The sequence below is a fragment of the Psammomys obesus genome, unplaced genomic scaffold (genome assembly GCF_907164565.1).
Source record: "Psammomys obesus unplaced genomic scaffold, mPsaObe1.curated_primary_1811, whole genome shotgun sequence".
Classification (NCBI taxonomy): domain Eukaryota; kingdom Metazoa; phylum Chordata; class Mammalia; order Rodentia; family Muridae; genus Psammomys; species Psammomys obesus.
This window is the reverse complement of record NW_026596162.1, coordinates 10,167,960-10,193,257: the sequence shown is the minus strand read 5'-3', so window position 1 is coordinate 10,193,257 and position 25,298 is coordinate 10,167,960. Positions and strand designations below refer to the sequence as shown.

Sequence of the window (25,298 nt, the reverse complement as noted above, 5' to 3'; positions counted from 1 at the left end):
ATACATACATACATACATACATACATACATACATACATACATACATACATCTTTAAAAAAGCAATAAAACATGCTTTATGTGGAAGTAAGGTGTTGCCTTATAGTTTGCTTAGAGGGTCCCTTTGCATCATCAGTATAATTTACTCAGTTCAAACTCAACTTACATACTTAAATTTATCTACATTGAACACATATAACCAATTCATTTAGTATGAATAGGAATACTTGTTCCCAAGTTATTAGAAAGAGTGCTGACATGGAGATTGCATTAGTTAGTGTCCTCTTCACAGGGGCAGAAACAGAGGAAGGAAGGATGGACACCAGCTTATAATTCAGAAGGACATCCTCTTGAAGACATCCCCTGGAGGGAAGAGGAGGCGTTGTAGCAGGAGCTTAGGGGGGGTGGAAATGGGAGTAGGCCTGGGCTTGCTTACGTTTAGGCAGATCAAGAAGCTGGTTTTTGTCTTGCTTTCCTTTCTCTGCTTTTCATTCAATGTAAGCCCCCAGTGCAGGAGATGGGGCTACCCACTGTAGGGTGGTCTTGCCACCTCAGTTAAACTTCTCTACACACACCCTTAGAGAGAAGGCCAGAGATGTATTCATGAATCCAGTTTAACTGACCATTGAGATTAGCCTCCATAGACATCCTCATGTATCTCTGTGTACATTTTTGAGAGTAAATGTTGGGGTCCAGAGAAAGCTGCATAAACTGCTCAGACACCAATGTTAGTTAGATGTGGATGGTTTAATGAATACAACACCCCAAGACAGGGACACAGAAAGGAACTCGTGAGCCAAACTGTGACATTGATTGTCTTTCAAAGTTAGCTTGTAAAGGCAAAAACCACATGGGGTATGGTGGGGAGAGTGGAACAGGGTACTCATGTCTGATTCAAGGCTAACCTTGAAGTGTGTGTGGCAGTTGGGGCTAGCTGTGTTGATGGTTGGGAAATTTCTGAGTATGCTGAACATAAACATAGTTTTTAGTCAACTTTACACAGAGAGCTTTTCCCTATATTAGCAACAAGCTGAGATGATGTGGCTGTTAGGCCTGAAATAAAAAATGGCTGTAGTTATGCTGTCCAAAAGGAGCAGGCCTCATCATAAAGAACTGGGTCCCAGATTCTGATCTCGAAGGTGTAGGTGAAGAAACCACGAGGTTGCATTATGAGCCAATTCCCATGGACACTCTAGCTCAAGGTAGCAGCTGAGGAACCTCACTTTGAGAACTGCTTCTTTTGGAGCAGTACTTATTTCATGTGGTGTGCTTACTTTAGATTTACTAGAGTTTGTCAATTACTTCTCAGAATGTTTATGGCAGCTGGCAAGCTTCCCAGCTGTGTGGATTCTGTGTGATCTTTATCATAGTGCTGCAGCCCCCTTGACTCCCAATAATATGAAGTGATGTATTTAGGTTTTGATTTCTTAAATTGGGCATTTTTTAATTAAAATTTATTTATTACAGTGTACTTTGATAATCCTCTTCCTCCTCCCAGATCCACCCACTCCTAGCCACCACATTCCACTCCCTAGCCGCATGGGTGTGTGACCATATCATAACGCACTTACGTAGCCCAACTTCAAAATTCCCTATAGTCTCTCAGTCTCAATAATGTTTAAAAGTCTCTTTGGACTTTTAAGTCCAAAGTCTGAGATTCATGGAAATCTCTAAACTGTAACCGCCTGTAAAATTGAAATCAAAATGCAGATCACACACTTCTAACATATAGTGGCACAGACTGTACATTGCAGTTCTGCCCTGGGAGGAAAGGGAGCATGAGGAAGTTCTAGACAAGAACAAGACAGAAAACCAGTAGGGCAAACTCTGAATTCTGCATCTCCATATCTGCTGTCAAAGTGCTCTTCAGAACTCCGGCCTCTAGCTGTGTTGACTACAGCATACTTCTCTCTCTTGGCCTGGTTCCATACCCTGTTAGCAGCTCTCCTTGGCAAGTATCCCACAACTCTGCTATCACTAACATCTTAGAGTCCCCAAGGCAATCCAGGCTTCACCTTCACAGCTTCCTGCCATGGCCTTGCTGTGCTTCCATGCAAGGACTCCTCTGCACACACCTGGCTTCAGCAGCTTTTCTTTATTATGGAGGAAGATTCTACAACCCCTTTCCTGTGTCCTTATTGATTCTAAAGCCAGAACCACATTGCTGAAGCTGACAAGTTCTTCTGATTGCTGAGGCTACATCCTGGGTCCCTCTTTGACTTGCACTTGCATATGCTTTCCATTGTTGATGGTTTCCTTTGCTGCTTAAGCTTTTCTTAAATTCCTTTTTCACAAGTTGGAAGCTTAGCTTGGTGCAAGTCTTGAGGTCACTACTACCTTTTCCCATTTAGCATCAGGCATTTGCTGAAACTTTTTATCTTCTTGAGAACTGGACTTTGCTCAGCATTACATTTGGTGCTTCTTTGCTCCTTGTGGTAGTTTGACCCCCATAGACTCATATGTTTGAATGATTGGTCCATAGGAAGTGGTACTATTAGGTGTGAACTGTTGGAGTAGTTGTGGCCTTGTTGGAAGAAGTGTGTCACTGTGGGGGTGGGCTTTGAGGTCTCATGCTGCACCCAGTGTGGTTCACAGTCTCTTGATACCTGCAGATCAATATGTAGAACTCTGAGCTCCTTCTCTGCCTGCATGCTGCCATGCTTCTCACCATAATGATAATGGACTGAACCTCTGAAACTGTAAGCTAGCCCTAATTAATTTTTTTAAATAAGAGTTGCCATGTCATAGTGTCTCTTCACAGCAGTAGAAACTCAGCTAAGGGCTGGAGAGATGGCTCAGAGGTTAAGAGCACTGACTGCTCTTCCAAAGGTCCTGAGTTCAATTCCCAGCAACCACATGGTGGCTCACAACCATCTATAGTAAGATCTGGTGCTCACTTCTGGTGGTGCAGGTGAGCATGTAGGAAGAATAATGTATACATAATTAATGTTAAAAAAAAAAAAAAACCCAACTAAGATGCTCCTCAAATTCTGTATTTTGTATTTCATTTTGCCCTATTTGCTCTTTTCATTGAAGATATGCTTAATACTAATCACTAATAACTACACAGTTGATACTAGGCTCTCTTGAATTCTCCTCTGCCAATGCTATTAATCAAAAACTGTTTAATTTAGCCTCTGGAAAGAATTTTTAGGGCAAGGGCAAAGGCAGGCACATTCTTTGCTAAAGTATCCCAACAGCTGATAATATTTTCTCCTTCAGAACCTTTTGAGCTGGGCCCCTGCAGTTCATATCTCCCTCAGCATTATTCCCTTTGTTCCTACAAGGGCAGCCCAGAAGCCCTGCTTAAAGGTTCAACTGTTTTCCTGATCCAAAGTCTACTAACAAATAGCATGGTCACGCCTGTCGTGGCAGCACACCACTCCCTGAGACCAACTTCTGTCTGTTGCTGTTTTATTGTTATGAAGAGACGCCGTGACCATGCTAACTCTTATAAAAGAAAGTCATTAATTGAGGGCTTGTCTCAGTTTCAGAGGGTTAGTCCATTATCATGGTGGTGGGGAGTGTAGGTGCAGGTAGGCGCTGAGCTGCAGTTAAGAACTTTATCCTGATTTGTAGACAGAGAGACAAAGACTGGGCTTTTGAGATCTCCAAGCCCACCCCCAGTGACATACCTCTTCAACAAGACTACACCTCCTTCAGCAATGCCGCACCTCCTCCTCCTTTCCAAGGAGCTCACCAGCTGGGGACTAGACCTACAAACACATGATCCTGTGAGGACCAATAGCACTCAGACCACACCAACACCCAACTTCATGATTCTCTCTCCTCCTTTCTTCCTTCTCTTTCTCTCACTGATTAAAAAAAAAAAACCAATATGACAAAGCAATTCCAAAACAAGTGTGTGTGCGCGCACACACACACACACACACACACACACACACCCTGGAGTAATTTTGTGTTGGCCAAATACTCCTGGACATGAGGCATGTCCTGGAGTGTAGTTGATATACCAAATGACACTGCAGAAAACCCCTTTCCAAGCAGGTATCAATTACAAATAGCCTCTTGGCTAGCAGTGGACCTTTGTGCCTGCTTCCTCTCTCTGTGCAGGGGTTTTGTCTGGGTTGAAGTTGTTCAAATCTTGTGCATTTTGACACAGTCTCTCTCTAGGAGTTCTTTGTGTATTCTAGAACTGAAGAGTGCTGTTCCCTGGGATCAACCACCACCTCTGGCTCTTAACAATTGTCAGCCTCTTTATCCACATAGATCTTTTTAATTGAAAAAAAAATTTTAATTCACTCTACATCCTTGTTGTAGCCTCATCCCTCCTCCCCTTCCAGTCTCACCCCTTTTCCCCCTCCCCTTAAGAAAAGGGGAGCCCCCTTTCCATCCAGCCCTGCTCATCCTGTTTGATCAGGACTAAGCATGTCCTCTTCCCCTGTGGCCTGGCAAAGCAGTCCTGCCAGGGGAAAGTGATGTAAAAGCTGGCAAGTGAGTCCATGTCCAATGCAGTCCCCACTTCCCTTACTAGAGGACCCACTTGAAGCCTAAGCTGCCATCTGCTGCATCTTTGAAGGGGCTGAGGTCCAGTTCATGCATGGTTTTTGGTTGATGCTTCAGTCTCAGCAAGCCCCTCTGGGCCCTGTTTTTTTTTTTTTTCTCGTGAAGCTCCTGTCATCTCCAAGTCCCTCTTTCCTCCCACTTTTCCAGAAGATTCCCTACGTATCACTATCACTCAATGTTTGGCTGTGAGTCTCAGCATCTGTTTTGAGGTGCTGCTGGGTAGTGCCTCTCATAGGACAGCTCTGTCAAGTTTCTGTCTACAAGTTTAGCAGAGCTTCATTCGTAGTGTCAGGGGTTGGCACTGTCCCTTAGGGTGGGTCTCTGGTTGGGTGAGGCATGGGTTGGGCATTCTTTCAATCTCTGCTGTCTTATCCCTGCACATCTTGTAGGCAGGGTAAATTTTGGGTCAAAGTTTATGTGGGTGTGTTAGCATTCCCTTCCCTCTGCTAGGAGACTAGGTAGTGGGTGTCCTCTTCGCTCTCTGTGCTCTTTGCTAGTAGGAGTCTCTGCTTGAGTCCCCCTCATATCCTCCTAGGAGCCTACCCTGTCAGAGAGATAACCCCACTGTTTCTCTTTTCTTCACAGTCCTTCTGTCCTCTCGCCCTTACTCTCCCCAGATCTGAACTCTCTGGGCCCCCATCTCCTACCTTGTTCCCTCTCTTCAGCCACTACTTCTGTCTGTCCTGTCTCCCTTTCCAAGTGAGATGTATGCATCCTACCTTGGATCCTGTATGTTACTTATCTTCTTTGGGTCTGTGCCTCATAGTATGCTTATCCTATACTATGCGGCTAATATCCACTTATAAGCGAGTACATACTATATGTGTCTTTCTGGGTTTGGGTTACCTAACTCGGGATGATCTTTTCTAGTTTCATCTATTTGCCTGCAAATTCCATTATTTCTTTGTTTTTAGTAGCTGAATAGTATTCTATTGTGTACATATGCTATAGTTTATTCATTCTTCGGTTGAGGGTCATGTAAGTTGTTTCCAGATTCTGGCTATTGTGAATAAAACTGCTATGAACGTAGTTGAGCAAGTGTCCTTGTTGTATGCTGGATCGTCTTTTGGGTATATATCCAGGAGAGGTATAGCTGGGTCTTGAGATCTCTAAATCTTGAGGATGATTTGATGAAGATACCCAATTGGGACTGAGTGCGCCACAGTCAGTCAGTCTGTCTATCTCTCTGTACATTGTAGGTTTGTAGGTTGTGAATCATTGTGTTAACACCCATCTACTGCAAGAAGCGCGTTCTCTGAGAGGGCTGAGTGAGGCGCTAATCTGTGGGTATGTCTGCAATAGGAGTGATTTTATTGCTCTGCTCCGTTAGCATAATAGTAATAGTTTCCCCTAGGCCTGTGACCCTGTCTAGTCCCAGACTTGGGGCTACTTTAGCAGTGTCCAGATATGAAGTTTGCCTTAAGTCTATTTTTTAAACAGTGGTAGTTACTCCTGTAACATTTGTTGGCCACTATTGTACCAATACAATCTTGCAGACAGGTCACTGGGTTGTAGCTAATACCGATTACTGCTCCTCCTCCTGTAGATGTTTTAGAGACTTTTTTGTTACTGTAATAAGAGGCAAGGACCAAGCGAACACACAGAAATTTATTTGGGGCTTACAGTTTAATAGGGTTAGAGTCCATGGCCATCATTGGCAGAGAGGATGGCAGTATGCAGGTAGGCATGGTACTGGAGCATCTGGAGTCCCAAACATGAGGCAGAAAGACACAGATAGACACACACACACAACTGGGAATGGTATTAGATTTGTGAAACCTCAAAGTCCACCCCAGTGACATGCCACCTCCAACCCCACCACACCTTCTAACCCTTCCAAATGCTTTCACCAACTGGGGAACAACTTTTCAAATATGTAAGCCTAGGGGGTACCGTTCTCATTCAAACCACCACACATACAAAGTACCTTCCAGCACCGTGAATACTAAGTCAGGAGGGGTGAAGATTCTAGTTGGCGTCAGCTTGATTTCAATTCACGATGATGTTAGAGCCTTACCATCAAGCTGTCGAAGGTAACCTTTGACAGTTAGTGTTCATTGTACTCTTACCTGTCTTCGTTTCATAGAGTCCAGATGTTGACTTTCACAGTCCTGATACACAGTATTACTCAAGGTGACTGGCTTTAGCAGCCTTATGTTTGTGTGTTTTAAGCTTGTACAGGTTAGGACACTCCACTGTGATTTTCATAGTTACAGTTCAGTAAGTAGTGGTCCGATTACTGTTGAACTCCGTTTCAAACAGGACAGCTTCTGTCTTCAACAGTTCAGTGCCAACAGAGGCAAAAGCACCCTGATGAGTCTTGGTGTAAGCTAGACCCAGCCAACTCACCCCCATTACCACATTTGTTCCTGTTTCAAGTTCTTCAATATACTTACTCTGAAGTTTGATTAAAATTATGTTTCTAAAACTTACAACTGACCAATTTTTGGAATTCAGCATTGGATGGAGCACATCACTCTCCTTGTTTATCCTGAGTGGATGAGCAAACCCTAGACACTGTATGGGACCACTGGCTGGTCTGTCCTGTTTTATGGTTTCCATGGAAAGTGTGCCAAATCAAATACTTAGCGTGCCACTGCTCATAGTCTTTGCTTTGGCAAAGAACAGTCTTTGTAGCCAGGTGCTTCTAGCACTCAGGAGGCTTGGCAGGAAAACTGGACATTCCTTGGGCGTCCTTTTCAGAGGCAAGGCCTTGCTATGTAGCCCTGGGTAGCCTGGAACTCATTGGAACTAGGCTGACCTCATACTTAAGACATCTTGTTTCTACCTACTGAGTATTGGGATTAAAGGCACCAAGGGCACCTATCTTCTACCTGAAATATAGGCTTGATTTTCTTCATTCTCTAGTAAGGCATCCAAAGCTAAGAATTTCCTATTGGGATATCACTTGAGCTGAATTTGACAACTTTTGATATTTAACACATAAATATTTTACTTTTCATTAGTTTATTTGACATAAATTAGGTTTAAGTTTATAGTAAGTTAGGACAGTTATGTCAGTCATCAAAGAGGTAGGTACATTGGCATCCCTCCAGAAGGATGGGTGTGAATTATACAGCTGTGAGTTAAGTTCTGAAGACACATACACAATTCCAGTGATTTGGAGGCTGAGGTAGGAGAATCACATAATTGGGGAAGAGAGGATTCTTAGGTGGGATTTGATAAATAGCCCTAGCTGGCATGGAACTCATGGTCTTGTCTCAGCCTCCCCTGTGCTGGGACTGACGGTGAGAGACACCAGGCTAGGTTTAGTTCATTCCTTGTGGTGAATGGCTTGGCCTCTCCTGAACATCCAACATTCAGGCTGAGGTCCTCCTGGCTGAGGTCAAAGCCACAGACCAGAAGAGACGGCTGAAACCATGGCATCCACTTATACCCTCAAGAATCCCACTAGAACACCAGTGCCTAAGGGAGTGCTACTCTCTCGAACCTACCCTTGTAGCTGTGACATTACTGCACTGGTGCCGCTGTGACACCAGAAAGCTGTTCAAGTCCACCCTGCCCAAGCTAAGCCTGACTGGCTCAGAACAACAGAACAACCTGTGTAACCCAGAGATAGAAAAGTAGTGAACTTAGGTGCTTGTGTGCCTAAAGCTAATCCAACTCCTACTGAAGAACACAAAACTTCCAGCTCTGTTGGATTGCAAGCGCCCCTCCATCTTCATTTGTGGGAGTGACTGTGTGTGCTCATGCCGCGCTCTGGGGAATATATTGAATTTATTTTCTACTGTGCTTTGCTCTCATCCTCAACTTGGGCAAAGTCTACATTTTGATGGTAAACTTAGTTATCTGGTTCATCCTAGAAGCCTCTCTGACATTGACTTCCCTGGTCCTTGTTACGCTTTCGTTTGTGCTGCCCCTTACTTTGTAAGGGAGTCTCTGTCTGTGAAGGCCAAGGTTCATAATACATCCATCCAGAAACAGCTTGCATAGAAAGTAATCCTTGGCTGGTGGTTGGGATGTGAAAACCAGTTCTAAGAGGCACCCTGCCTTGGGGCCCTGTCTCCTGCAGCTGCTGAGCTTCTGTTCCCATTCTACCAGCAGGAAAGCATCACTTGCAATTTTGGTTGCACTGACCTAGGAGGGAATTTTCTGACTTCCTACTGACCCATTAAAACAGCTCCTACCTACACCTACATTTTATAGGAACACCTGCAAACATGAGTTTGTGGACAAAGGTTATAAAAGATAACTTAGGACAGAGTAAAACTATTCTCATTTGGTGATGGCAAAAGCTGGGAGAAAATAGTGTGATTAGCCTAACAGTGATAAAATGCACCATTTACCATGAAAAGCAAAAGGTACAATTTCTTTTATTCTCAGAGCCCATGGGCAGCATGTCATCCATGGAGGTGAATGTAGACATGCTGGAGCAGATGGACCTGATGGACATCTCTGACCAGGAGGCTCTAGATGTCTTCTTGAATTCTGGTGGAGAGGACAACATTGTGCTGTCCCCTGGTTTGAGTAAGTCATGACCAGACCAATATCAAATCTCTTCAACCCAACTTCTTCCATGAACCCATTTTTCCATGTGTAGGAAGTAGTGAGGCAATGAATGGAGGCTGCTCCAGGGAGTGGGCCCTCAAGGTGCAGAGATTGGGCTGGATTGGGAACACGTTAGCGTTCCTGTGTGGCTCGGTTTTTTTCTAAGCTCTGCTCCCTAATGCAGCAGGCCTTCCTTACTCCAGGACTATGGACTCCTGATGAGGTCCTTTTGTTTGTAGAGCACTGCACAGCCAGTTTTTCAGCTGCTTTCATATACAGGAGGGAAGGGAAACTCTTGGGCCACAGTACTGAGAGACCAATTCCTCTGACCTGACCCTCCTCCTCTCAGCCCTCCACAGGGAGAGAAATGACTTAGTCAGTGACTGGTTATGTCTAAAATCTTGATTCCTCGCAAAATTGGGGGTTGCTAAAGGCTGAATAATTCTTAGTTCATCCTATACTCCAGTGCTAAAGGATCATCTAGGTTATCAAGGATTGGTGCTTGACTTTCAGCATGTGCCCTTAGCTTTTTCTTAGTCTTTCCCAGTGTCACAGTACAGAATAGGTACTTGTTCACCTGTGACTCCCTGTGGGACAGGAGGCAGCCCTGTAGGGTGCCCTCAGACAGTTGTCCTCAATGGTAATCACCAATCGGAGGCTTTTTCTACTTTGTTCAATAGAGCTGGAATCCAACCCCTGTCAGAACGAAATGAATCTTCAGATTCCAAATCCCTCAGAACCAGCACTCCAGCCACCTGCCTCAACCTCTGCCTACACTGACCTGGACACTGTTGATGCCCCCCTCGTCCAGCCTGATGAAGAGGAGGTGCAGGTGGACACTGCCTTGGTCACATTACATACTGACAGAAAGTCCACCCCAGGTGTCAGTGATGACAGTGATTCAACTCAGGACATTTAAGTGACTTGTCAGCTGTGTGCAGCACCCTCCTGCAAGGTTGACTTTGCACAACTGCTAATGGTGTGTGAGAACCATTCCAAGTGCTACAATAAAGCTTATGGGCTAAACTGAGCTGCCGGTGAGTATTTTGGGTTATAAGAAAGGCCTCTGGCTTTGACAAGTGGGTACGGCTGAGACGATCAAGAGTTCTTAGAGGTGTGGAGGGCCGCTGAGTGGTAATAGGACCTTGGGCCAGGTTGTGTGGGCTCTGTAATAGGAGGGAAAAGAAACTTATCATATAAGCAATAGTGGTCAAACTGGGAAAAACTTAATTTTATACCCATCAGCTGAACTACCATCAGGCTAAAACTGCTGTCAACAATCTGGACCTCAGCAGAAATTAAACTTGAGGCAAAATAATTCAGCTTGCTCTCCGGTAGGGAAGGTGGCCAGGGCATGAGCGCCTAACCCCACTAGACCCAGAGCAGAGTGGCTGAGCATTAATATGGAAATGCCTCAGTAGCTCCACTCCCTTGCCAAAGAGAGGACTTAGAGCCTCTGCCCCACTGACCAAAGAAAGCCCATTCCCTTCCCTCACTTTCCAAATGACAGACAAAATGTCCAAAAAACTTGTTTTTATTATTAAACCTTGTAGTACAAACCTGAAAAGTAAACAAAGAACTGGCAATAGACCACACGGAGCCCTCCCTGAGGGAGAGGTGCAGAGCAGCGCTAATAAATTAAATGTCAAACTGTAGGCCATAGGCGAAAGTCTACTGTCAAAAGAGAGGGAAAAGTACACAGCAAGGCCATAAAAACTGGACAACCACATTGGAAAACACTCGACTGTTATGTAATCGTTAAATATTCCAAAACAGTTCAGTCTTCTGCAACAACAACCACCAAAGTGGATCCTAGGACGTTCCTGGCAGTCACCACTGGCAAGCTCAGTGCAATATGGGTAGCTACGGACTGATCCAATTATGAAACAAAGAACAGCTTGTGAAAACAGTTTCCCTTTTTTATTCCACACATACTGTACACACAACCGGAGAAGGGCAACAGCTACTCCATTACCATGTTTTGTTGTTTTGAGTGATGTAAGCAGCACTTATAAATGTTACAAGAAAAACCCTGTAAGCATCCAATCCAGCCGATGAAGAAACTGAAATGTAAGGCTTTTCTTCATCTTTCTTACCCCTCCCCTCCCCCACCAAGAAAAGGCTCAAGTATTTAAAACAATTTACAGGAGTATGTACAAAAGGGATGGGATTCTTTTTTTTTCTTTTTTTTTTCTTTTTTGTTAAAACATGAAGAGAAAAAATAGACAAGATGAGCACAGATGTATTTTCACATTCAAAAAGAACCGCAGACTTAGTGGCTCTAAGTGTGTTTGAAACAAAGATTAATGCTGATGTGTGAGTGAACAAGCAGAGAGACGGAGGTGGAATGTCAGGAGATTGCACGTGGACGACAGGGAAGCACTTACAGTCAACTACTGTTTCCTGTTTTCCTCAAGGATGCTATTGAAGGGTTTTTTTTGTGTTTTTTTTTTGTTTTTGTTTTTTTTTTTTTTTTTCATAAAGTAGCCAACAGCACCAAAAAAATAACAGAATGGATTTCCTAGTGAAATCAGGCACAGGTCTCCCTCAGTGGCCCTCCAAGGCAGGCAGTCTTTGTCTTCCTCCTCTTCCTCGAACGGATGCATAGTGATGTGCTGGTATGAGAGCCTAGTCACGCAAGCCTCACATTTGCCTTCAGCTGCCATAACCGCCCAGCCAACAAACGGGGCTCTCCGGTTCCAGAAGCTACAGATTCCCCTTGCACATGACAAGAAAAGACAGCCAAAGGAAAGCCATTTCAAGTTTCTTTTTTCTGTATATGTGTGTGTGTCTTCTATCACTTTTCCAATCTAGAAAAATCTGCTCATGTGACGGATGGTTTTAAAATTTGTTCTCCAAACTTCACCCTTTTCAAAAACGGGTTAAAAAGCCTTTATTCCCCAACAATTACCAAATAAAACAAAACAAAAAACAACAACAACAACAACAAAAAAAAAAAACCAAAAAAACAGGCTTTTGTCAGCCATGGGGCGATACAAATTAATACAGCCCCCTCAAGGGTTTTTTAGACAGTGAGTGTACGGCAGCTTCCAAACCTGACTGCAGTATCTAGATTATCTACGTACAAAAACTTGAACAGTTTAATGCTAAAACAAAATCAGTTCTCTAAAACCAGAAGAAATTCTTCTTTAGAGCTAGTGCAAAGACAGCTTGTATCCTACAGCAAGTACTCCAAACTAGAATATAATAATTACAAAAAATATATAAGTGACCATGGGTTCGACATCTTCATGAGGGTGGCAGCCGAGATGGCGGCACGTCCACGGTCGCTCTCTTGCGGGGGCCTCTTTTTGGTGTGGGTTTGTTGAGACAGTTCTCAATGCTGCCATGTTTGCCAGACACTTTGCCACATATCTGGTTGACCAAACTGATGATCTGCTCCTGCCAGGAGGACAGATAACACAGTTAGTATAGCAGAGGGGTCCCGGGCACCAGACTGTACCTTACAAGGCAATATCCGGTGTGTGTCACTGGATATTAGCAGGCTTTAGAAATACCTTTAGGATTCAGAGCGGCAGAGGACTTGTGGACAGGACAGGCTGATGCCTAAGGAAGTCCCTGGGGCAGGAGAGACTGCTCAGCTGCTGAGTGTTTTACTTATTGGGCTCCCAGCACCCACTACTGCTCACAACTGCATTTTAACACCAGCTCCAGGGGACCTGTAAAGGAGAAACAGCCGCCTCCCAGCTCGGAGACAGGCCATCTCCTGGCCCTGCTTCAGATAGTTGGGGCTAGGGCAGAAGCTGCTGCTGCTGTAGTTATCTCGTAGCAGGTCAATGTGAGAAGAAAAATCTAGAAATTAAGAACAGCATCCAGACAAATTACACCAACATGACTAAGGAGAATGGCTGCCCGGCCTACTGCTGAGACCCACACTGAGGTGCTTCACAGGCACCAGCTTGGAGCCAAAATTCTCCAGCATGTGGCACTAACAAGTCCATTACTCCCTCTTTCTTAGAGGGGAGAGGGAACAGCCATTTGCCTGTACTTCACCCAAAATATATCCATAGCTGGGTGTGATGGCCCACATTTGAAATCACAGCTCTCCAGAGGTTGGAGCAGGAGAACACATGTGGGACCAGCCTGGGACACACTGGAAGAATGAATGACTCAAGAGAGCATAGGCAGGAAGCCAGATACCTGGCAAGAAAGATGTCTGGACACTGAGTAAAGAATGGAAGCAGCCCGGACAATAAGACTCCTGAGGTTCACACAATCTCTGGCTCTGAAAAGCCCTAGAAGGCCGTGAAAAGCCCAACATCTGCTGATCTAACAGTGTCCTGCCTCCTGAAGACTGGCTTCTTCGTTGCCAAGCTTGGAAAGACAGTAAAAAACTTTGCCTTGGGCAGCCAGGTTCTCAAGTGTCCTGAAAGCCCAGCTCTTCCTGTGAGCACCAGAGTGTACAGGACAAAAAAAAAAAAAAAAAAAAAAAAGTAGTGGGGTATGAGAGAAACAGGTGTAGGACCCCTAGTACGTCTGTCATTGGCCTGGTCATTAGTGACTCAGCTATGGGCTGCCAAGTGTGTTTTTCCATACGCCCTAGCTGACTTCCTCACTAGATATCCGACCACCGGTTGTGCTGGTGTTCTTTCAGGACTGTGGTCACAGTAAAATGCTGACCTACGACACCAGGTAGCTTCCCACCCCACTGCTCAGCTGCTTGCAGCACTTTCAGAGAAGTGTTTTCAAGCTGCCCTAATCTTGTGCGCAGATGCACCTTCCTTGGCCCTGCCTGCTGCTGCCAACTCTGTGCCCTAACTAGGGCTTTGGAAGTACAGGATGCCAGACAGTAGTTCTACTCATTGCTGGGATTTTAAGCACATTATGACGTTTACTGTTATGTGAAGTAGGGACCACAGAAGTTTTGTTGGGTCAAAACTCAGACATGAGTCTGACCTACACTTGACCCAGCAAGCCTGGGGCAAGTACGTAATGGCCTTGAATGCACTAACTGTCCACCTGTTCAAGCTTCAGGGAGCACAGCCAAGGAGGGAAGATTCTGTTGCCAGCATTAGGAATAGAAGGCAGATCCTGGGACCACATGGGCGATGTGCTGCACAGCCAGCCATAGAGCTGGGGAACACACAGTGAGTGACAATGATGTTGTCCAAGAGATGGTTCTTGAGTAAGGGCACCAGGGTACCAGATGTGCAGCACCAGGCAGACCGGGATCAGCACTTCCTGGCATAGGACTGCAAGCTGTGAGACAAGGAGACAGGTGTGCTGCAGCCTGTGAAATCTGGGGATGGCTGCTTGAGATGTTCCCTTATCCAAAGCACTTATAACTATAAGGCATGCAGAGACCAAAAGCAGGCACAGAGCGGGCTGAAGACAGCATCTGAATAGTACTAGAGGTGGGCAAGGCAATGAAGTGTACATGCAACCTCAATTACAGATAGATGCCAAAAGACCAACTGGGATGCTAAATTGTGCTCCATTAGTGAAATGATCTTGTTTGGACTGGGCTTCATTCAGAACAGCTGTTCTCAACCTGTGGGTCACAAACCACTCTGGAGATCAAGCAACCCTTTACAGGGGTCTCATATTAGCTGTCTTGCTTATTAAATATTAATACATTACCATTCATGACAGTAGCAAAATTACAGTTATGAAGTAACAATGAAAATAATTTTTATGGTTAGAGGTTACCACAACGTGAGGAACTGTATTAAAGGGTTGCAGCATCAGGAAGGTTGAGAAGGTGAGATGAATATGATGCGTAGAGCTGGATACAGAATCCAAGAGTGAGGAAAAAAGTGAAGAAGAGACAGTGTGGATCCCACAGGGACACGATTCCCAGCACATAGGCAGCACAGGGAACCATATTCCAGGGTGTCAGGGAGTTAGGCTCTCAATCTAAAGCATTCAACTCTGCACACAGGACATGGACCAACGGTGAGTGAGGGGCAGCCATGGGCGGTGACAGGTGTCTACATCACGCAAGGGGCATGACCACCACCCCTCCCAGCACTGACTCAGGCTCTGGAGCCATAAGAAAACGCTCTGTCCAGAGCCTGAGTAGTCTGAAGGCAGAGAGCTTCCCGGGATGTGGTATCGAGACAGGTGGCGGGGGAACAGCTGTGGAGGGCCATCTTGGGTCAGGCACCTCCTGTGCAAGAAGCAAGCATGCTAAATGGAATAGGCACAGAATCTGGCAGTGGCCCTGTGAACAGGAAGAACTTGGAAAGAGGTTGGGAAGGCAAGATCAGGCTGTAGATTGAGCACTGAGGAGCTGAGGACAGGGGGCAGACACTGACTGCAGCTCAAGCTATCATATTTCCAGCCTAGAGATGAGTAGCTGGCATCTACAGGAATAACAGTGGCCACCCTCAGCCTCCACTCACCTCGTCATAGCGGTACATCAGTTTCAGCCCACGGCAAGACTTCTGTTTCTCCACATGGCGCAGCGCACATTCCAGGCAGAACACGACATTCTCATTCTCCTGTACTACCTGTAGGGAAAGGGCTCAAGTTGAATTCAAGGAGGCCTATCAACACACATCTGCCCAAGCCAGGGGTCAGTGACTAACAACAATACAAACCGATGAGAAACCCTGCAACAGGGTCTTCAACTAGGGGAGGAAGGGAATGGAGGGAAGGAGGCAAAAAAGCAGCAGCTTGTCTTAGCTTTCAAACCCTCACCAGATCTGTTCTGCAGGCTCCTGGAGCACCTCATCATAGAGATGGGACAAAATATACTGACATTGGCATAGAAGGCTTAGGGGAGTTTGACAAAAATACGTTGGTAAGGCTCCTAATCTTCAGTTCCCCAGAGGACCTGCACACTGCTGCATACCAAGCAAGTGTCCTGCTACCTGAGATCACACGGAAAGACACTGATCCTTGAGGGCTAACAAGGGCCTGTGTACTCTTATCCTTTGTGTAGGCCCCTCAAGTCCTGTCACCTGTATCTCAAAAACAAAAACAAACAAACAACCCACAACAACAACAAAAAACAATGGTCTCCAACTTGAGTGGACACTTTGACAAGCCTTTAAATCTGGAGTTTTTTTCCTCAGGAGCCTCCATGCAAACAAAAAGAAATAACAGGTTGCCCCTTTTAAAGACTCCAAGGGCTAATCACAAACTCACTGGCTATCATGGGCAACACATGCTGTTAACATTAATAAAACCCCACCAAGGCATTGCCAGCTGACAGAATTTAGAATCAGAGGAAATATATCTCTGGGTATTTATGAGGGTATTTCCCAAAAGGTTTAAGTGAATGTGGGTGCTACCATCAATGGCGCAGAGCCCTAGGCAGAATAAAAAGCAAGGGGGTCCAACATTAGCTACAACTACCCACAGTGGCCAGCTGACTCGGGCTCTGCTACCATAATGTGAGGAGGCAAGAAGCTGTAAAAGCCTTGAGCGGGCTTGGTATTGGGGTCCACGGTGGGTCTACTCTAGGCTCACTTACATATACTTACCATAGAGAGGTAGCACAGATGCTGGCAGATCTGGCACCTCCTCTCTGACGTTTCTAGCTGCAGCCATTTTCGAGGCTTTTTCTTCCCATCCGCCACTGTACTGTTGCCATCATGGCTGCCATATCGTGCTGAAGAGTGAAGGCCAGCCTCAAACAACTGCCTGCGCTGCCGCAGCTCTGTATCCCTGTGCAGGTAAATAGCAGGCACCATGAAAAGGCCGCATGCATGCCTGCAAGGAATGCCTGCTCCCTTTCCATGTCATTACCCTTCTGGAATAAGCATACCCTTCAATACAGCACAGCCAGCCATGGGGTTACAAACCCGGCATGCCTTCCTAAGGCCCCAGCCAGAGATTATGCTCTTCAGTCAAAAGGGCAGATAAAACATGGGGTAACAGGACTTTGCCTAAGGTTACAGATGTTCTTTCTCCAAGCTAAGGATACATTTTACCTATTTGTTGTCCCTACCCTTGAAGACACTTTCTAGGTGGTGAACATCTCTGTTTCCCACCAACATTATCAGGAACCCTTTCCCTGGAGAGTGAGAAGCCTCAGGAGGAGGCAAGTGAGGTAAGAGGTCGACACAGGGAACCATGCACAGTGCTTCAGAAGCGCTGTCAAAATGTGTGGGACACAAGTGGACCAACTCAAGGGGACCAATCAGTTTCAGAGTCAGATGCTGCTGCTGCTGCCCAAATTCTCTATGGTATGTGTGTAAGAGAGTATGTTACAGTATCTCTCTTACCATATCTGTAAGAGCCAAGGGTTGGAAAAGGTGGGTCCCTCTCTATACTACCAACCAGCCCTAGAGCCTAGAGCAAAGTATTAGTGTAAAAAGGCAGGTTCAGCACTGACCCCAAAGAGGAATGAGCTTGAGATCATACGCTTCTGTTCATATAGGCTCACTAAGACCTTCCTACTATACAGGAACACAACAGAGGAAATAGCAAAAAAAAAAAAAAAAAAAAAAAAAGGTGGTGGTGGTGGTGGCCCTGTGCAGTCAAGAGAACAGTCGCCTGTGCCTGCTTGTTCAGTCAAGCCCTGCTGCCAGCTCTGTGGCTTCACCTGAAGTCCTGGGTCATGGGTCTACAGTACCTGAGCTCGTCCAAAAGGGCTGAGATGGTACTGAGGGTGGGACCATTTTCCTTTTTTGCTTCGGCTTGTGCAATCTGGTAGAGCAACTTCTCCATGGAGAATGGCTTAGCTATATGGCGGCGCTTCATCTCCTAAAAAGAGGAGTCACCTTTACAAAGGGTCTATTTCCATGATTGAGGAGTAGTCAAGGTTCATAGTGACAGTCAGGCTGTGTGAATTTCTGAAGTGCCCACTGGACTTGCACTAATAGCTGTGCAGCCACTTTGCTTACATGCAGACCAGCACCAGAGCCCAGCACCTCACTGCCAGCGTGAGGCAGCACCGCAGCTCAGAATGGGCAGAGGTGCTCATATACTCTGGCCCAGTGTTTGTTTATGTCTGAGTGGTCTCTCCACAACTGTGGGAAGGCCAGTAATGGCAGTCAAAAGCCTTCATGATACAGACCTCAAAACTTTCTTTCCTATAAAACCTTCCTGGTAACTGAGGATCTCCACCCAGACCAGTACTGTGAAAGGACCTCAGAGGCTCATGGTGAATCCGAATCTACACACAGCTGACCTGCTTACCTTGGCAGTCTCGAAGCCCATACTTGTCCACTGGGTGGTAGCAAAGTGCACTGTTTCTGAGACGTTGTAGCCACAGCATACTTTGGACACAAAGGACCCCGGAAAGCAGACAACAAACTGCCCACTCTGCTGCACAGTCCTGTGGACCTTGATCCCCTCCTTGCACAGCACCTCTGGGGAGATCTGGGGAGATAATGCCAACTGAAACACACGGCCCTCCTTGCCCTGCCAGGCAACCCTTCTGCCGCACGGCCACCAGCCAGGCTATTATGTGGAAGTTCAGCCGACAGGAAACCTGATGGAGGCCTGTTCAGTGAACCAGGTTATGATTCTCCTTCAGAAAATATCAAAAAAGAACAATCACAGAAGCACAGCTCGATATGAGCCTGATGGTGACTGCAAGGCAGAGGCCATTGGAAGCACAGGACTCCTTCCTTCTTAGAGGTCTACAACCCTTTTGGAACACTTCCCAGCCCCACCCAGTACTGTCAGGAGGTAACACAGAATAAGAAATTTCTGTCTCCAGGAGACTCAGCACTGTTTGTAGGTAGAGGACAGACCTACCATGACATTGCTCTCCAGCATCTGCAGCCCTGGAGTGCCATTGGCCTGCAGTAGGGTGTGGACCACCCCCTCCAGCTTGTTCTCCTCCTCAGCAGGAATGCAATACCTAGGGTTTCGGAAACACAGGAGACATTCGGTGAGAGCGCTGTGGGGCCTGCTCTGTCACTGTTGGCCGCTTCTGCCCAGTACAAGCCAAACCACAGGCACAACCTTATACAGATGGTTCACTTTCTATGCAGATCTGCCCCACAGGGCGAGCCAAAAGCCTTCCAAACAAAGCCCGATAGGGAAACCCTCTATAAATCAGAAGCAAACACAACTGACACTCCCTAGTTCTCGAGCTAGTACTGATACTGTTCATGACAGAAGAACATGCATACCTGGGTACCTGGGGCACTCCACCAAGACAACCAAGGAGGCCCTAGAGCTACCTACCGGCCAGGAAGGGACTTGGAAAGGGGCCAAGACCAGTGCATACACACACAGCCCATTTGTCGCAGACAGAGCCACACTGCTGGGAAACTGGGGATGTCCACAGAGACCTGGGGAACTCTCACTCTCTCTACTGTGTCAAGACACAGTCTGAGGGATTACAGAAGGATAGAGGCCTCCATGGGAGCATAGAGTGACCAGGAGGAAAGCTGTGGTTCTGGGACAACAGACTAGAGCTTATAGAGACAGGGGAGGAGGGCTCAGTGGGAGTAAAGGCTGGAAAAGTAGGTGACATAGTCAAGGGAAGAATCTAGAGACACAGAAAATTTTCCCAGCACTCTCTCAATACCTCAAGTAGCCTGCTACCAAGCATGTGCCAATTATACCACATGACCCCTGGATCACGTTATGAACAAAGTCTGGCAAAGGGAAGCCTATTGAGGACTTATAGGAAGCCTGTTGCCAGGGCCAATGTCTGTCACAGTAGGCTGGGGTCTTGAAAGAACCTGAGACTGCAGAAGTCTCAAGCTGTCAGGCCTCACTGGTAACTGTCCCTCCTCCCTCAGCTCCACACAGACACAGTTCTATAAGCTTGGCCAAACAGCAACCCCAGCACTCATACTATCTCTTTGTGGCAAATCTTGGTCTCAATTACCAAGGGAAGATACCAGCCACATTTTTCTTAAGTGTTTATATCATTTCAAAGTCAGCACATCCCATTACTGACTCATGATTTAAAAAGCGAGGAAACACCACACACCATAAAGTTCTCTGCTTTCTTCTATGCCATTATGAGCTCAGAGTAAGACTTCAAAGAAATCACAGAATATCAAGTTTCACCACCTTCAACTACACATTCAAGCTATAAAAAACAACCTGCATGGGCCACTTCACACCCACTAGATAGTTTTACATCAACTTGACATAAGCTAAAAATCATCTTAGTGGAAGAAACCTCAAGAAAATGTCTCTGTATGATCCAGTTGTATGTAGGCAAGCCTGTAAAACATTTTCTTAATTAGTGATTGACGAAGGAGGGCCCAGCCTCCAGCCAGTTTTAGGTCAGGTCACTCCTGGGCTGGTGGTCAGGGTTCTAGACGAAAGCAAGCCATGGGGAGCAAGCCAGTAAATAGCAAACCTCCATCCATGGCCCCTGCCTCCAGGTTTCCTGCCCTGCTTGAGCTCCTGTCTTGACTTCCTTTGATGATGAACTGTGACCTGGAAGCATAAGTCAAATAAATGCTTTCCTCCCTGATTTGCCCTTGGTCATGGTGTTTCATCACAGCAATGGGGACAGTACCACAGGTCAGTGCCACAGGTCAGTGGTGGCCACAGGAACACCTGCACTGGGCAGAACCACAGCTTTTCAAGGAAGCAAACCGGTCCACAAGAGTGTGGCACATTCCACAGCTGCCGTCTGCCCCTGCCTCATGACCAATGTGATCTGGTTCCACATATGTCAACACACCAACATCCTCACCTCAACAGGTCACATAGGACACAGCACAGACCCCTTCTTGCTCATCAGGGCCTGAAAAAACTGTACCCCGCAGCAGCAGACTGCTGCCCACATGGGCTGCTGAGCAGGCATCAGTTGAAGATTCTGTTTACTCAGTAAAGAATAGCTCATCACCCCATGAGGGCAACAGCAGTTAGGAGAGGTGAGTGCGAGAGGAGCAGGCTGCGAGACTATGAGATGAGCATCAGACGCCATGCAGTCAATTCCCATGCGCTGCTACCAACACCGAAACCAGGGAGCTCAGCCGTGAACAGAGCACAGAGGATCCACAAAGAATACGCTGTGCCATGCAGAGGTGTACATCATGGAGAAACAATTCTGAAAATGGGTAGACTAGCTCTGGAGCTCTTGCAAAAGGCCACTCAGGTGAGGTTGCCCAGACCAATCTCCCCATCATACTTTATGAATACTGCTATAAATCAACTGTGGGAATTCCGTAACATAACTGGGGGATTCCCAGCAGGGAAACAGACTAAGCAAGCAATTCATAAGAGAACACCACAATAGGCCACGCATGGGAACCACTTCTGCCACCCTGCAACCCCTGTAGCACAGGTAGAAAGCCCAAATCCCTGGCTAGGTTGGAAAAGCAAGTACCTTTCCCCTGCACGTTCAGGTCCTTTTTTATTGGACTGAAAAGCACCACTTTCCTGGGCTACCTAGAGCTGTTGCATCTGCCGCTGGGGTGAGTACTCACCAAATGCAGTCAGCACCAGTGTGTAAGTAGTCAATATATGGAAGGTGATTTTGGTCTCGAGACCAGCATGAGGTAGAAAAGACCATGCCAATATTTAGCCAGGGAATAGTCACTCCTAAAACGTAAGGAAAGAGTAGTCATTTTCGAGCAACGCTGCTTCAGAGTAACAGCCATTAAAAGTGTCCTCCAAGAAGGGTGTGGAGTTTGGAGTAGGATTCTGCCTCTCCAAAACAACACAGAAAAAGTTGTCTGTTCTCTCCACTTGCTACACAGAGATAAATTTACAATTCTTGCATTGTGGCTAGGTAGCTTGTAAACCCTCCGAGCTAAGAATGAATGTGCAAAGTCAGGGCTGAGGAGGCCTGGCTTAAGTGCCTCTGTCTCCAGTGAACAAGGTGGGAAAGAGGGCTCCTGGCTTGGGCAGAAAGGAGTCCCTCAGGACTCAGGCTTCCCTTTCAAGGCTCAAGGAATTTACAGCAAGAAGAACCTCCATGGGATTCTTGCCTAAGTCGGAAACAGCTTTTATTTCTTACCCATTTATTGTGGCTGCTCATAAAAACAGCCTTTAGGAGTTAGAACTCAGTTTTTAAAAGGCTTTTCTAAAACTCTGAGTTAATAAACTAGGTTCCCCAAGACTTTTGCCATGCCAGAAGGAGCCCACATTTTTTCAGACTTCCGCCCTCTGTAGGTACGGCTCCAGGCCTCTCTAACAGTCTTAGAAGAACTACCCTGGCTTCGCTCTCACTATGAAAGCTAGTACAGGAGGATGCTTATGGTCATGCTTACCAGGCACAGCACCAAGGTGACGCAGGATGGACCCTGTGTTATTGGGGAGGACGGTGAGGTTCCATCCATGCCTGCAGAGGGAAAGATGGGGACTGTCAGACTGGTGGGGAAGAGCACCATCGAGGTCCCAAAATATAGATAAGAGAATGGACTATTACCTTGAAAAGGGTTCTGATTTTCCCACCGGGAACCCGCTGCCATGGGTATTAGTGTCCACCTTTCCACAGTGAACTGCCACATGACAGTCCTTCTCTTCCACTAACCGCCAGTACTCTTGCTGTTGAGAAGAGGAAATAGTCAGTGTCTATGTGGTACTAAACACCAAGACATGGTTGTAACACTAGGCACAGCACAAGTTGTCTGTCAGGAATTGCCAGTAAGCAATCCCTTAAAACCCTAAGGCAAAGGTATAACTGTCATGTCTGGGGACACATCCTCAAGACAACAGAGGTCTGTAGTGTCTCTGGATACACTGTAAGGCCTGGGATGACAGTGATGTCAAGCACTATGTCAAGGGAAGCCATCCACATATGTGAGTGTGACTTATGGACACACCACGGCTAATGCATGAGGATACTACACTCGACATAACCCGTCTCCGAAGAGTTTGTACAGGAGACCCCTGTGTTAGAAAGCAGGACAGTGGCTGCCAAGCTGGGGAAGAGTTTAGAAGTCTTTAAGGGGCACAGAGAACTATGCTGATGATTATATAATAATGTAAACAGACCTGATCTCAGAAATGTACACTTACACACCCATCACACAGTTTTGGACCTGAGTTTGGGTTCCTAAAACCTAAGTGAAACTAAACACAGTAGTATCCATCTGTGATGCCAGCACATTGAGGGCAGTAGAGCAAGGAGAGAGGGGAGACTCCCACATGCTCACAAGCCACCTAGCCTGGCATGGGCAGCAGTGAATGAAGACCTCGCCTCAAACCAGGAAGAAGACAGAACCCAAGTTTGTCCTCTTTCACACACATATGCTGTGGGCAGCACAAACTTACACATAAACATGCACAAATATTAACAGTTAAAATGATGAAAAGAATCTGTTTATAGGAAAGAAATTAAAAAAAAAAGTATCGAGAATAAGGTTAGAAAAACTTCCTCTGCCCCACTTGGAGAATAAGTATAGCACCGGCACAGCACAAAGGACAACAGCTCCTTGTCACAATCCCCAATCTACTGTGGTCAGCATCCTTTGGGAACTGGAAACCTGGTGTGGGGGTCAATGAGCCTGGTAAACTCAGTTTTCATCACTGAAAACCATGTAAAGGTGAAAGAACTTATTCCAAACTTGTCCTCTGATTTCTCTCTCTCTCTCTCTCTCTCTCTCTCTCTCTCTCTCTCTCTCACACACACACACACACACACACACACACACACACACACACACACACAGCCAAGCTACAATCTGAGCTGATCCCACTAGGGACAAGGAGTCCATTGAGAAGCACTGCAATCAAGTGGTGGTGCTTCCCTTTGAGATGGTTCCTGCCCTGCCCTCAGGCACACTCAAACTGCACTTTCAATCCACACATTTCAGAAGCACTTTCTCTTCCCTCCAAACCTAAGTGTGGGAGAAACTCAGCCAGTGAGCATACAGGATCAGCCTGAAACCAAGCTCACAGGAACAGAAGGATACTGACTGCTTTCTAAAGGACCAAATGGCCAAAAACCAAGATTTCTGTGCCAACCCAGAAAGAACACCCCAACTCAGCTGCCACTAACCTCTAGCAGAGGGACAAGAACTCATTCCACACCAGCAACCACCACTGTCCCCCAGGAAAGAGAAAAAAGCCTGCTGGTCTTAAAGGACACACAGTCCAAGGCACCAGCCACACTAAACTGAAATCTTTGTGTTTCAGCAAACCTTCACTTTTGCCTTTTTAAGTATTCAGGTAATGGCTACAGTGAAATCTAGTCTTTCTGCTGAAACACATCCTAAATAGAAGCCTGTAGGATGAGCTCTAGACAGTAGTAATCCTGAGAGCTTCCTGGAGATGCCAAGATCACAGTAGGGATGACGACAAAGGCTGTCTCTCTAGCCTCATAGGCTGAGCCCTCTCATCTGACATGTCTGCGACAGTGTCATGAGGCGTCAGAAAGCAACTATGATGGCCACATGGGTGTCAAACCAGTCCAATATAATGGCGAGCCTAGGCAGGGCTGAGCCTGAGGTTAACAGTGGATGTCAAACCCTAGGTCACAGAGCAAGGCAGACTCCTTATGGAGGTCATGGTAAAGACTGTGATCACCAACAATTATCCAAAGTCCCGAGTCCATTAAAAAGCTGGCTGGAACCTGTCACGTCAGAAGAAAGTACACCTGTCCAACATTCCCCTCTTCTCAGCTACAACTGTGCTGAGGCAGGGATCGGAGCTGGCCTTTCTCCCTTCACAAACCAACCACTGCTAGGTTCCTATGTCAGCAGCTGTAGGGTCCCAGGGACTCTACTGGGCTCTGGCCAGGGAATGTAAACAAACAGGACCAGCTCCATCCTGCAGGGCCTCACATGTAACAGCTGCTAATTGGTCCAGGCACATAAGAGCTCACTGTCTTTCCAGCATTGCACTAACTCCAAGTAGAGAGCTGGCAGTGGCACAAAAATGGAGACCTGCCAATCCCATTACATGAACAACAGGAGAGGAGAAAAGCACACCATGACTTCAGGGGATTCCAAACATTCTCCTCCAGAACACACAGGGAGGGGGGAAGGGCAGTTCACTGAGGGCAAAACTTGCCAGCTGGACCAGTGATGGGAAGACACAACCCTCAGACTCCTCCAGCAGGGGTGAGGGAATTCCAAAAGGAAATGTCTGGCTGCCACAGCACAGACACACAAAAGACAACCTCTGTTTCTGTGTCCTTTCATGCCTCAACCAGCCTGAGGGCTTCTCAGTGTCATAGGAGGTTGTATGGAGTTGACCAACTTACCTCGATCTCTGCTGGTGCGGGCTCCTTGCTGAAGCACATGTTCATGATGTTTCTTGCTGTTCGATAAAAAGTTGTTAGAGAAACAGATCTTCCCTGAAACAAAGAAAACAGCAGAACAGTGCAGCTTTATATCAGGACATAAATCTGTCTCACAGGGTTCTGCCCAGTGGCTTCTCCATGGCGACAAGCCACACTGTCTTCAGTAGGTGACAGCGT

General features: G+C 46.4%; 2 protein-coding genes across 3 annotated transcripts in view; one reads left to right on the top strand and one right to left on the bottom strand.

Moving 5' to 3' along the window:
- The window catches only part of Dtnbp1 (dystrobrevin binding protein 1), a 95,091-nt gene extending 85,027 nt beyond the window's left edge, over positions 1-10,064 (top strand). Inside the window, exons 9-10 of the mRNA XM_055595254.1 lie at positions 8,870-9,013; positions 9,715-10,064. Coding sequence (XP_055451229.1) covers positions 8,870-9,013; positions 9,715-9,953 — 383 coding nt within the window. The 3' untranslated portion in view covers positions 9,954-10,064. The remainder of the gene's footprint in view (positions 1-8,869; positions 9,014-9,714) is intronic.
- Positions 10,065-10,552: 488 nt separating this feature from the next.
- Positions 10,553-25,298, bottom strand: part of Jarid2 (jumonji and AT-rich interaction domain containing 2) — a 196,084-nt gene continuing 181,338 nt past the window's right edge. For both annotated transcript variants that reach the window (XM_055595137.1, XM_055595138.1), the window contains 10 exons: positions 25,083-25,175; positions 22,302-22,420; positions 22,144-22,214; positions 21,358-21,472; positions 18,710-18,815; positions 18,146-18,328; positions 17,580-17,710; positions 16,486-16,669; positions 15,400-15,507; positions 10,553-12,436 (listed from right to left, as the gene is read on the bottom strand). In XM_055595137.1, the coding sequence (XP_055451112.1) occupies positions 12,284-12,436; positions 15,400-15,507; positions 16,486-16,669; positions 17,580-17,710; positions 18,146-18,328; positions 18,710-18,815; positions 21,358-21,472; positions 22,144-22,214; positions 22,302-22,420; positions 25,083-25,175 (1,263 nt within the window). In that variant the 3' untranslated portion in view covers positions 10,553-12,283. The remainder of the gene's footprint in view (positions 12,437-15,399; positions 15,508-16,485; positions 16,670-17,579; positions 17,711-18,145; positions 18,329-18,709; positions 18,816-21,357; positions 21,473-22,143; positions 22,215-22,301; positions 22,421-25,082; positions 25,176-25,298) is intronic.